Source organism: Ctenopharyngodon idella, chromosome 10, assembly GCF_019924925.1.
Source record: "Ctenopharyngodon idella isolate HZGC_01 chromosome 10, HZGC01, whole genome shotgun sequence".
NCBI classification, from domain to species: Eukaryota; Metazoa; Chordata; class Actinopteri; order Cypriniformes; family Xenocyprididae; genus Ctenopharyngodon; species Ctenopharyngodon idella.
Window position 1 is genome coordinate 29153154 of NC_067229.1, and position 13496 is coordinate 29166649.

The window sequence follows — 13496 nt, forward strand, 5'->3', positions numbered from 1 at the left end:
AAAACATTTTTAATACAGAAATATGAAATGACAATTAAATGATACCTGGATTCTGAAAGTAATATCGCCACTAGGTGGCGGTAAGTCATTGTGTTGAGGAAGGAGTCATTTATTCATTCGTCGATTCGTTCAAAACGCTGATTCATTCAGGAATAAAATCAAGTGGCTTTCTATATTAATTGGTCATTGAATCATCGTCTGTATTAATGGGTCGTTCAAAGAATGAAACAACTCTGTGTGCCTTACTGCGAGCCAGTTGCACAAGGGTTCTGTGACTTTATTTGCTTTGGAAGTTTAGTTGGCAGAGAAAATAACCATTCACTATGCCATCAGTTAGCCGGCCAATACTTAATATTAATTAAATAATCTCAGCGTATTGCCTAAAACAAAAGTTTTGACTTCTGTATATGATGACTTAAATTGATACTGGTCTGGGCTTCACTATATCTCTGTGCTGTGCCGTGAGTCGCACAGCATTGCCACAGATTTTGATAGGTGGTCAGCAATAATAAAACAGGCAGTGTGCCAAAGGTGTTGGATATTAGGTAGTTGTGAGTGCAGGTGCGAAGTAAATTATTTTTTCTGAGATAAACTAGTATAATAATACTATTTCTGAGATAAACACGCGTAGGTTGCCAAATTTATGGACACGCAGAAGAAAGCCTTGTCTAGGCTCCGCCTCGGTATGCTGTGTCTCAAGCCTTTCATTAGTCTGGCTGTTTGACGAGAAAGAGATTAAATGTAGTTGCAATAAACGTGTAAAATATTTATAGCAGCGGAGGACTATTCTGCTGCACGGAACTGCGGAAGAACTGATGACGGCGCAGTTTAATGTTTGGTTGACCAATCAGCGGAAAGGGGTGTTTCATTCCCGCCCACATGTAGAGATCAAATAATCAAGTTTATTCATTTTCTACCCCTGAACGAAATCAAGCCGAATTCTTGTTTTTCGTTTTGTTTGAAAAAAACGAAAAAGGTAGAGTTTTTTCATTTTCAGTTTTCTATATTAAATCAAAAAATGAATGACCAAAAGATACACTGACCGCTGTGCTTACCAAGAATGCTCTAATACAGAGTTGTCTTGGGTGGCAATCATACAGAACATGCTTTTGTGTTTAAAAATGTGAGATGCAAGAGAACTAAAAAAAAAAAGCACAAGGTCATGTGTTTTTAAAAGGGGTTAACTTGTAAACCTGACTTGTGAAACAGTCAGAAAAATATATATATTTTTTAAATGGAACAGTTTATTGAAACTTTAGACAAAATTATATTTTTAAAAAATCTTTAAAAAAAGTTTGCGTATGTGTTGATACATCAGGCATTTTATTGAGAGGACCAAACTGAGCAAAAATATGCAGTTGCTGATGATTATTAGGGGTGTAAATCGGATGTTTTGTCACGATATGATATCGATTCTCTTAGCGAGCATTACAATTTTTGTTAACACCTCAAAATATTTTGCGACACGATTATGATTATATTAGATTCAGGGGTATATTTATCAATATATCGATATTATGTGCCTATTTTACACAACCAGTAACATTTTTATTAACTCATATGAAACCAAAATACATAACATGAATGAACATTTCTCTGAAAATTGTGCATTCTGTATCCCCATTGGGACATCCACAATAAAATACACTTTAGTTTTTTTTTAAATAATAAAGAAAAATAAATAATGGGGGGCAAAATCAAGTCACACATGAGATCAATAATAGTCAAGTCAAGTCATCTTCATTTATATAGCACTTTTTACAATACAGATTGTTTCAAAGCAGCTTCAAAGTGATAATAGGAAAATTAATTGACAGACATTGTTTTGGCTTTACAGCAGCTCTAGTTATTATCGAGCTAAAGTAAGTTTCTGATTGAATCACTTGCGTTGTAAAAATCATTAATTATTAACTTACATGACATTTTTAACTCAACAAACATTTAGGCTGCGTCTGAAAACTGGAAAATGCTGCCTTCGGAGGCTAATTTCAAGGTAGGAAGGCATCAAGGCACGTCCGAATCCAATGTTAGCTTCACTTCCTGTTCCCTGAGATACTCTATATTGCCAAAAGTTTTGGGACGCCTGCCTTTCCATGCACATGAACTTTAATGACATCCCATTCTTAATCCATAGGGTTTAATATAGAGTTGGCCCACCCTTTGCAGCTATAACAGCCTCAACTCTTCTGGGAAGGCTTTCCACAAGGTTTAGGAGTGTGTTTATGGGAATTTTTGACCATTCTTCTAGAAGCGCATTTGTGAGGTCAGGCACTGATGTTGGACGAGAAGGCCTGGCTCGCAGTCTCCGCTCTAATTCATCCCAAAGGTGTTCTATCAGGTTGAGGTCAGGACTCTGTGCAGGCCAGTCAAGTTCCTCCACACCAAACTCACTCATCCATGTCTTTATGGACCTTGCTTTGTGCACTGGTGCGCAGTCATGTTGGAACAGGAAGGGGCCATCCCCAAACTGTTCTCCCAAAGTTTTGAGCATGAGATTGTCCAAAATGTCTTGGTATGCTGAAGCATTAAGAGTTTCTTTCACTGGAACTAAGGGGCCAAGCCCAACCCCTGAAAAACAACCCCACACCATAATCCCCCCTCCACCAAACTTTACACTTGGCACAATGCAGTCAGGCAAGTACCGTTCTCCTGGCAACCACCAAACCCAGAATTGTACATCGGATTCCCAGACAGAGAAGCTTGATTCATCACTCCAGAGAACACGTCTCGATTGCTCTAGAGTCCAGTGGTGGGGTGCTTTACACCACTGCATCCAACACTTTGCATTGTCTTAATTGAATGAGGTGAGAATTCGGATGTGTATCTATGTCATGTGCGTACATGGGGTCTTACTCTTAAAGTGACAGCAACCTATAAATACCTGCTGTTGTCTGTCATGTAAATCAAACAACAAAACACAGCTTAATAAAGATTAATCTATATTAAATTTATACAGTGAACAGTGTCATTTTACATTTAATTATTACATTTCTGTACATGAAAATTAATACTACAGTTAGACCTTATATTTGTATATATTATATATACTATATTTGTAACTTTATGTTGTATTTATCTATGTTTGTAATTGGTGTACAGTATTTGTTCTTTTTACAGTCTGTTCACTTGCCTTTAATAATGTATTAGTTAGGCTAGTAGTTTCTGCTGTGGTATGGGAGTAGTTAAAGTGGGCTAAGTAATAAATGCAAAGTTACCCCCCACCCCCCAATTGTTGTTGTTTTTTTTGTGCTGATCGAAAAATGATCTGATCCGTGACTTAATAACCGTGATATGATCCGAACCGTGAGTTTTGGGATCCGTTGAACCACTAGTGGTAACCTATCACGGTACCACGCTTGAATTGACTGAGCTCCTGAGAGCGACCCATTCTTTCACAAATGTTTGTAGAAACAGTCTGCATGCCTAGGTGCTCAATTTTATACACCTGTGGCCATGGAAGTGATTGTAACACCTGAATTCAATGATTTGGAGGGGTGTCCCAATACTTTTGGCAATACAGTGTACCTTCATCTGATCGATTTCTGAAGGCAGCATAGATGTGTCCTTCACTGCCTTTGATATCCCACAATCCTGTGCATCCATTCTGTCACTGTTGAGCTAGAAAATTAAAGATGGCATCCAAAAACTGAGTTTGCTGGTCAGTTTGTGTGTAAATGTATGTTTTTGAGCAACATTTTCCACTTTTGATGTAATTTCTAGCGAGAAATTACTACTGTAGTAATTAAATATTTGTTTAGTTCTCACCAAAGCTTGCGCTATTTTGCGGTAGATCATTAAACTGTTACGCTGCCTTTAGGAGTCTGTCCGAAATCAGTTTCGTGAGGTACCTTCATGCACAAATGCTGTCTTAAAAGTCATTGCCTGATAGGGCAGTGAGGCAACAAGTCAGCTTCCTAGGTTTTCGGATGCAGCCTTAGTCTTTGGTCTGTTTTGCTACAGCTGAACTATTGGGGCCGGCAAGAGAGTTAAGCATTGCATGAGTTAGTGCTACCATGTGGATAGACTTTCCCATCCGTCTTTTTCTCACACACACACACACACACACACACACACACACACACACACACACACACACACACACAGACACACACACACACACACACACAGCAGTTCTCTTTCTTCATCAAAGCATTAACGGAATCACTAGCAGTATTTCTGCAAATGTCAGGGGAGATGAGAAAGAAAACAAGGGGGAATATAAAATGAAAGCGAGAAGGAGGTTGAGAGAGAAGGAAACTTCAGAGTGGTATATGAACATGTGGATCACATCACTGTGTGTGTAGGTGCATGAAAGTACATGGTTCTGTTCCAAAACCTAGAGAGCTGTGCTGCTGTCTACTGCCTACATAGGCAGCTGCCTTCTAAGATAGCATGCTGAAGGCCCCGATACACTTCAAGAGAAACTGAAGAACAAATGCATGTGATGTAATTTTAAACAAAATCTGGCCAAAAGGAAGGTCTTTTGGAGTTTGTTTCTGTAGTTTGAAACAGCTTGCCAGTGCGAACCTTCCAGGAAAACTTCCCGCTGGTTGTTAACCATCTTCAGAATGCCATTGGTCCATGGCAATGGTCAGACGGAGGTAAATGTTTTTCTCACTGCTGTCTTTTTTGTTGTGTGTTTGTTGTGTTATTGAGAGTAAAGCACGCAGCACATATTTTTTACATATTCACCTAAATATCGCTCTCAGCAACATGGGCAGCATCAGGATGTTCGTTAACAGTGTATCATTGCACAGCTATTTTTACCCCTGAATGAAGAGCAAAAAAGAACTTCGCCATGAGTATAATGGGGTCGAATCGCTCTACATAGGCAACAACTCAAATGAACTCAACTCAAATGAAGACCACAGCAAGCTCAGGTCACAACTGATTCCAAAAGAGTTTGATGTTAACATGTTGCTAAGGTAACAACTAATCCATTTTTCATTATGCTGAACTATTTTTAGTCAGTACTTGTTGTTATTCAAATAATTATATAATAAACATTTCTCTAGATTTCTCACTGATCTTGTTGTAATGTATTATGGGACTGCTTTCTCCTCAAAGGCTACATGTGATACCTCCTAACATCGTGTCCTAACTAGACACGACGCAACGTGCAACACAAAGTATTGCAATGATAATATGAGGTACTGTTTATGTGCGTTGTTTAATGTTAAAAGCGTCTAATGTAAGTTTGAATATCTGTGTTCCCAGCTTTTTAGCTATAATGAAAACAACACTGGCTAATTCACCTCAGATCTTGAAAATAAATAAATGGGAAAAATAACGTTCAAACTGTCAACTCAATGTGAACAAACAAGTGTATTCTATGACAAAGATAGTTTCAGTCACTCCATATGTACTTTAAATAAAGTTTAAATGGTGTAATATTTATGAATTTTACTATGTACTTGCCAATTTAATTGTGTCTGCTGTGCTCTTGCCAAGAGAGCCCGCCCACACTCTCTTCAGATTGGCTGTGGTTTTTGATTGATTTTATTGCTTCTCATTGTCACGTCGCGTCTAGTGTGGACAGTCAAATTGCTCGTCGTTGGAATCTTATCGCATCGCGTCTGGTTAGGACACAGTGTAAATGTCAAAGTGGACATATCTTAGTACCTTTTTAACTACGTTAAAATGCTGTCTAGATAGGCAGCTCACTAGGTTTTGAAACAGAAGCTGCATTCGAAATTGCATGTATGAGTACATTTAATAAGGGAACTAACTTCGTGAGAGTTAGACATTATGCTCTATATAGCATGATTGTGTCTACTATGAATGAAGTCCAGAAGTACTACATCATGTTATCATTGATGCCCATATACCCAGAATACCCCCCCCCCATACCCTTACATAGTGCTCTATTTGAGGGGACTAGAGGACATTATCAATCTCATAATGCATCTCAATAATGAGTGCTACAGAATAACCACGCACTGTTGAGTGTTGCGGCAAATCCAGTGTCTCTCCAAAGGAAGGAGTTTGCAGCACTCAGTGTCCTACTTCACTCATTCATTCACTCGGAGTTGATCACAATTTGTGTACTTCTGCTTGTCCATTTGCCTTTTGAGGATTGACTACAGGTTTTCTATAGGATTAAGATCCCGGAAGTTCACTGGCCACGGATCCAAAATTTCAATATAATGATCTCCAAGCCACTTCATTATCACAATTACCTTGTGACATGGTGCTCCATCATGCTGGAAAATGCACGGATCAAATTGCTCCTGGGTTGTTGCTCTTGCAGGACATTTTGATACCATTCTTTATTCATGGCAGTGATTTTGGGCAGAATTGTGAGAGAGCCCACTCCCTTGGATGAAAAGCAACCCCAACGCATGGATGGTCTCAGGATGCTTCACTGTTGGCACAACACAGGACTCATGGTAGCATTCACCTTTTCTTCTCCGGACAATCGATTTTCCAGATGTCCCAAACAGTCACAAGGGGTCTTCATCAGAGAAAATAACTTTGCACCAGTCTTCTGCTGTCAAATCCTTATACTTCCTGCAGAATTTCAGTTGCACTCACACCCACCTGCTGCCTATATTGAGCAGCTCTGCACTGGTGGTGACATGATTTCATAGCTGAGTCCTCAGGAGGAGACGTCCTGGCACTTGCTTAACACTCTGGGACGTCCCGAAGTCTTCTTCACTGCAGCAGAACCTCCTTCCTTGAAGTTCTCGATGATCTGATAAAGGGTTCTTTCAGGTGCAATATTCTTTGCAGCAATTTCCTTGCATGTGAGGCCATTATAATGCAAAGCCATGACGGCTGCAAGTCCTTCTTTGGAAGATACCATTGCTAACACAAGAACACAATGATTGGAAGCACTTCTTCTTTTATTGCAATCAGTCTGCTCTCATAATCCAATCAGAATGATAGATTGATTCCACCTGACTAGTACTCATTCACACTTTCCCATGTGCTAATGAAATAATTAGTGAAATGATGTTACCTGGTCAGGTAAATTTGGGTTTTTGAGATCTAGGGTCACATTTTATATTAGGGTCAATTTCTCACTATTAACTATGACTTTTGCCTCAATAAACTCCTAATTACTGCTTATAAGTAAGGTTGTTGTTAAGTTTAGGTATTGGGTAGGATTAAAGGGATAGTTCACCCAAAAATGAAAATTTGATGTTTATCTGCACTCTGCAGAATGCCCTCTGACGCCGGAAGTGAACTCTCGCACTCATTGACGTATACGCGCGAGAGATCACTTCCGTCATCAGAGCGCATTTTCAGACCTCACACACCGGATGCTCAAGGCAGTTGGACATAGTGGTGTATTAGAGGTAAAAAATTATATAAATACTGTTTGGTTTCTCACACAAACCGATCGTTTCGTGTCTTAGGACATCAATGTGTCGTCACGAGCCGCAGGGTTTAATTTGGATTTGTCTGTGCATGTTTGTTTTTACTCTTATAGATGGAGTTACCATTGACAAGCATTATACGACTGACAGACCGCAACGGTTGGAGTTAAAAATCATCATTTGTGTTCTACTGAAGAAACAAAGTCACCTACATCTTGGATGCCCTGGGGGTAAACAGATAAACATAAAATTTTCATTTTTGGGTGAACTATCCCTTTAAGGGATGTAGAATGTGGTCATGCAGAATACGGCATTAATATGTGCTTTATAAGTACTAATAAACAGCCAATATCCTAGTAATATGCATGCTAATAAGCAACTAGTTCATAGTGAGAATTGAACCCTAAACTGTTACCTAGGTAAAAGTGTTACCTAATCTAGAAACAATGTAAATCAACAGCGCAACTAAAGCAGCAAACTATGCAAAAAACACAAAATTTATGTCACTGCCAAAACTTCTGCCCACTATATAGGGAATAGTGATTGAGGGTACAAGGGGTGATTTCAGATACGCCCACTGTCAATGTGACTTACAGCGTCAGTTGTGCTGCTTCAATGCCATTCACAACTCCTGTCCCGTGGCCTCATGGGATAGTAAAGTGTCCATTGTATGTGCACTTCAGAATCATTTCGGAAGAAGGCCATCAGGGTACTTTTTAGCCTACTTTTGAATACTAGTGATGCACCAAAATAAATATTTTACAGAAACACCAAAACGAAAGTTTTTGTTAACACTTTAGTCTAAAGTGTGACTAAGTTTTCATTTAGCTGAAAACCAAAACTGAAAATAAAGTAAATTAAATAATCAAACAGTTAATCAAATTTATTAATCAACAGTCAAACAAAATACTAGTATATAAATTTGTATATGAACATCTAAATTTCACATTTTTATACACTTTTTAAATAATATAATTATGTTTCTACATCATTTTTGTTGAAATATAAACATTTAAATGGTGGCTATAATAAACTTTAAAAACCCTGAATAAAAACTGAAATTTAATTTTCTGCAAAATATTTTCAGTTGCTGAAAATTCAGTGCATCACTAATAAATGCTACAAATTCAGACACACTACTCTTTTTATGTACTGCTTTTCATCTACTATATAGTAGTGAGAGCCTGTGTGTTTTCTCCAGAAGGATAGCGGCTCTTAGCAATCACATCACCAATGGGCCACCATCTGCCACAGATTAACCTCTTCTCTTACCACACACACACAACCACCGGACATTTAACCAGTGATCCTAAAACTCTTCAACTCAACATCCACTTGCATATTTCTCTGTCCCTGTCCAATGGTGTGGGGGTAGCACCGAACAGGAGCATAGAGAGAGGGAAAAACCAGACTGAAGACAAACGGGGAGACATAGTGGAAGCAGCGGTGAAGTACAACATCTCTGTGGTCATGCATACTGATGGAATCTTTTGGCCTGGTGCGCGCATACACACAATAATATTCCACAGCTATGATGCAATCACACTCAAGGAGAATCCCTGATCAACATTTTATGCCATAAGTACCAGACTAACATCCACTTTAAGCACTTCTCATTACAGTTTTGACATTCATAGGGTGAGTGTCTCTGTATTAGAATGTACCGTTTTTCTTCAAGAGAAAAATATGGATAATTCATTACAGATTTTAATGCTTCTTCCAAGATGGAATGGTTTATGGATAATATAATGGCTTGTCATTAAATAAAGTTGCCTAAAAATGTAAATTGTCACCCTTATGTCATTCCAAATCTTCATGACCTACATGAAAAGATTTTGCAAAAACATCCTTCAGAGTATCATCTTTTGTGTTTCACAGAATAAAGAAAGTCACACATTTGGTATGAGTAAAAATGTCCAAATTTCAACTGGTATTGTATATCAAATAACATAACCAATCACAGCCTCTTGTACTCCTTTCTTTCCAGGAAATGAGTTTTGCATGCTGAGGTCAGGAATCGATGTGTCATAAAAAAGCAAGCATGCATCTAATATCTGACTGTGATTCCTATAGCCATGTATTCCGATCTGTTCACGCAATCACGGCCTGTTGTCCGTCAGCATGTCTGAGGCACGCAAGGTGACCCGGCCCACACTGAGCACAATCAGCATTACTCCAGAGCCAGACTGAGTTTCATCTGACCTTCAAAACCACGAACCATCTGCATCCAAAAATACCACCGCAAAATGCCTTCTTTTAATCTTGCACTTAAATGTAATGTAATTAGTGCTGGGCGATATAGCTACAGCACAAATAAGATAAAAAATACAATATAAAATCTAGTTAAAATTGTCACAGGAAGCAAATTCACAACCCAGTAAAGCTGCACAATTCATTGTGAAAAGATCACAATCTCAATTCAAACACACACGCGATCTTAAAATAAAATCTTAAATAAAGAAATCGTAAATAAAAAGGATTTGGCTCTGTCTATTAAACCAATCACAGCGAACATTTAAATCTGTGTCGGCACTGCCACTGACCCTGAGAGAGCAGATATCATGTTTAGGTATGAAACAGATTCACAAACAGTCTTTTCAACCACACAGTTTCATTATTTCTGTGTTACAATAATTTAAATGATCACAGAAGTACTAGGATAAAAGTTCATAGTTCAGATATAAACACTGATGTCTATGGTAGCGATCAAAATAGAGTAAATCAGCTTTTAAAAGTAACTTGATGCTTCAAATAAAGATTGCATAAATTACATTGTTCTACCAGTAGGTGGCGACAAGCGACTGTTAAAAACTGTCATTGAATCATTAATTCCAGAAATTCGTTCAAAAACACTGATTCATCCAGTAATGAAACAAGTGAAGTGTCTATGAGTCATTGAATTATTCATTTGAACTGACTTTTTTTAAAATAATTAATTCAAATGAATTAAACATTTTTAAATAGATTGCAGCAATTAACATTTTGTCAGAACCTCTAGTAAGTTACATGTTATTTTGTATAGTTGTCTATTCAGAATCGTGAGAGAATCGTGATCTCAATTTTAATGAAAAATTGTGATTCTCAATTCATCCAGAATTGTCCAGCTCTACGACCCAGGATAGTCACTCTTGAAGGACTGTGCACTGCACAGGAAGACATGGATACAAATGCAATAGACTTAGATCGCTGGACATGCAGGGGTCAGAGATCAAGTTGCGTTGATCTTGAGTAGGTGGCGTGTACATGAAGAGTGGGTGAGATTGAATTTTGCATGTGAACTCTGCAGGTTTTCAGGGTTAAATAATCTATTTGGCACTGGTCATCTCTGAAGAGAAAGGTGTGTGTGTCTTTGTGTGTGTGATTGTGCAAGCTCCATGACCTAACCTGCACTGTTGAAGCCACATCCAAGAAAAAAGCCTCTCACTTCGGGAGCTTCCCCCATCAGGGGCTTGTGGTCTGCAGTGAAGGATTCTGGAGGGGGGGAAAAAAAGTGTAAAAATACATGTTTAATCTGGTTCCCATTCACTGTCTTTTATTTTTATACGATAGGAAGAAACCTAATATTTTGAAATAAAAAAGATCAATGTAGTAAGTTGGCATACTCTTAACATTCTCAAGGCAAAACTCTCCAGTCCTCCCAGATCATTAATACAAACTTTCTTGGTTTATACAGGAAATCAAGTATGCATATACTTTATGCAAGTGTGCAAATGCAGACATGGCCCTGTTGAACATACACTACCGTTCAAAATTTTGGGATCAAATTAGTACTTTTATTCAGCAAGGACCCATTAAATTGATCAAAAGTGACTTTTCTACATTTCTATTTCAATCAAATGCTGTTCTTTTGAACTTTCTATTCAACAAACATTCCTGACAAAAACGTAACATGGTTTTCACAAAAATATGAGGCAGAACAACTGTTCTCAACATTGATAAGATATGTATCTTTGGCAAAATCGTCATATTATAATGATTTATGAACAATCATGTGACACTGAAGACTGGAGTAATAATGCTGAAAATTCAGCTTTGACATCGCAGGAATAGATTGCAATCAGGGCTTGACATTAACACAGCCACTCCCACTAGCCACTTTGGCGGATTGAATTTAATTTCAGTTTACAGCCACATGAAATGCCAAGATTGTCGTATCACAAAATTACAATTCAATTACAATTCTTTATCGATTATCTTGCTGTTAGTGAAGGCAGGATAGGCGGAATCACACTGAATGACACACAACAGAAGCGCTCTCTCTCTCTGTCGCGCGCGTGATCAGTTCTCCTTGCGCCTGAATAGTCAAATACACGCACACACACAGATGCCAAAATGCCCATCGTGTGGAGTATCTCGCGTGAATACAGTCGGTTATGGCTTAAGTGGACGTAAACAGGTGGGTAATAACTGGATATGTGTCAGTATATTACGTCCATGCATTCAGCAGCCCAATTAAATACCTGTCTGTCATTAATGTTAATCAAACAACAAAAGATGTTAAATAAATGTATACGTGTTAAATAAACCTACTGTATCTGAAAAAAGATTTTTTTTTTTAAATTTACTATTGTTTTTGTAATTTGCTAATTTGCTTCTTTGTTCTTTTATATAGCCTAACAAAATTTCTCATATTAGCCTATGCTCATATTGCCCACCCCTTGCCCACCCGTACATACCAGCTGATTTACAATGTAGTCTTGATTTGGGTGGTCACTCTGCATTTGAAAGGGTTTTAAATCTTTTAAATCAAGTAAAATGACTCAAAATCAAGTAATTTAAGTATGCCAAAGTCAACTTTAATCATATAAAATGTAATTTCCCAACAGCAAAATTGTTGCTAGTGAAAATGCTGAGTGGCTAGTAACTTTGGAAAACCACTAGCCACAGTGGCTGGTGAGCAAAAAAGTTAATGTCAAGCCCTGATTACAATATATTCAAATAGAAAACATTTCACAATATTACTGTTTTTATTATATATATTTTTTTTTTTACAAATAAATGCAGTCTTGAGCATAAGATAATTCTTTCAAAAACATAAAACCTATATCTGTGACATTAAACCGAATACATTATATGTATCCTTTATATGTTCAAATATGTTTGTCTTTCATACTCTGATACAAAACAGTAAATCTATTATGAGACATCATTTACATAATGTCTTAAAGGTAAAACAGCAAGTGTCTATTTTTTGCTTTTGTCAAAAATGTCCTTAAATTTAATCAACATTTCTACATGCAATATTAATTCATTTCAGCCCATTTTTTGTCACCATGTATATTATGTCAACAAAAATAATATTCTAGCATCAAAAATTATGAAAAAAGTGCCAAACTTTAAACAAATATTTATGTAGCACATTTATTAATTTAAAAAATACCACAGGAAATAACAGTAATAACAGCATGTGAGGTATAGCTACCATTACTGTGTTGTGAATCATTAATGTTGCATGACATGACATGTTTAATATTCATTTAGCCTGTGTAAGATATTACATTATGCAATGAACTTTAGGGTATTATAACTGTGTTTGGCATGGTAACAGATATGACAATGTTAATATGTTTGATTTTTGTTTTGAACTGATCTGATACGCTACTGCTGTTATTGCTGCTGCTGTCGATTATTGCTGCTGCTGTGATTTCTGCTGCTTATCAGCTGTAAGGACCTATCAGCCTGTGCCATCTAGAGTTTCATGACAGAACTTTGTATTCATAATGCCAATAAAACCTTGACTAACAGTTTCCTGCACTTCAGGAACAAACAATTGCTATGACAGTTTATAAGTTTATAATACAGCCCTTTTAAAGTAAAAAAGCATAAGAAAATAAGTATGAGAGGAGGGAAACTTATGACACATATAGTGCTGCCAATGGGTCAGATCAGATCTTTCTGAAAGGCTGTTTAAAAATTCATTGCTGCTGAGCGCTCACTTAATGGTCTATTCTTAATGGTCAAAGCTTTCAGTGGAAAGATATTGTGTTGTATAGGATGACCCTCAAAAGCATCGAAGACAGAATGCAAAGAAATGCAAAGGTGAACGAGTGAGAAGAGGAACAGGCCACGAGTGCAAGAGAGATTGAGAGGTGAGACAGAAAAAGAGAGATGAAGAAAAGAGACACACCTTTTCCATTACTCCACATGAAAAAGTGTTTTCCAGAGCATCATCTG

General features: G+C 37.5%; 1 protein-coding gene across 6 annotated transcripts in view; it reads right to left on the reverse strand.

Moving 5' to 3' along the window:
• Nucleotides 1-13496, reverse strand: part of sardh (sarcosine dehydrogenase) — a 68740-nt gene that overhangs the window by 42268 nt on the left and 12976 nt on the right. For all 6 annotated transcript variants that reach the window (XM_051910015.1, XM_051910014.1, XM_051910016.1 and 3 more), the window contains exon 9: nt 10707-10793. In XM_051910015.1, the coding sequence (XP_051765975.1) occupies nt 10707-10793 (87 nt within the window). The remainder of the gene's footprint in view (nt 1-10706; nt 10794-13496) is intronic.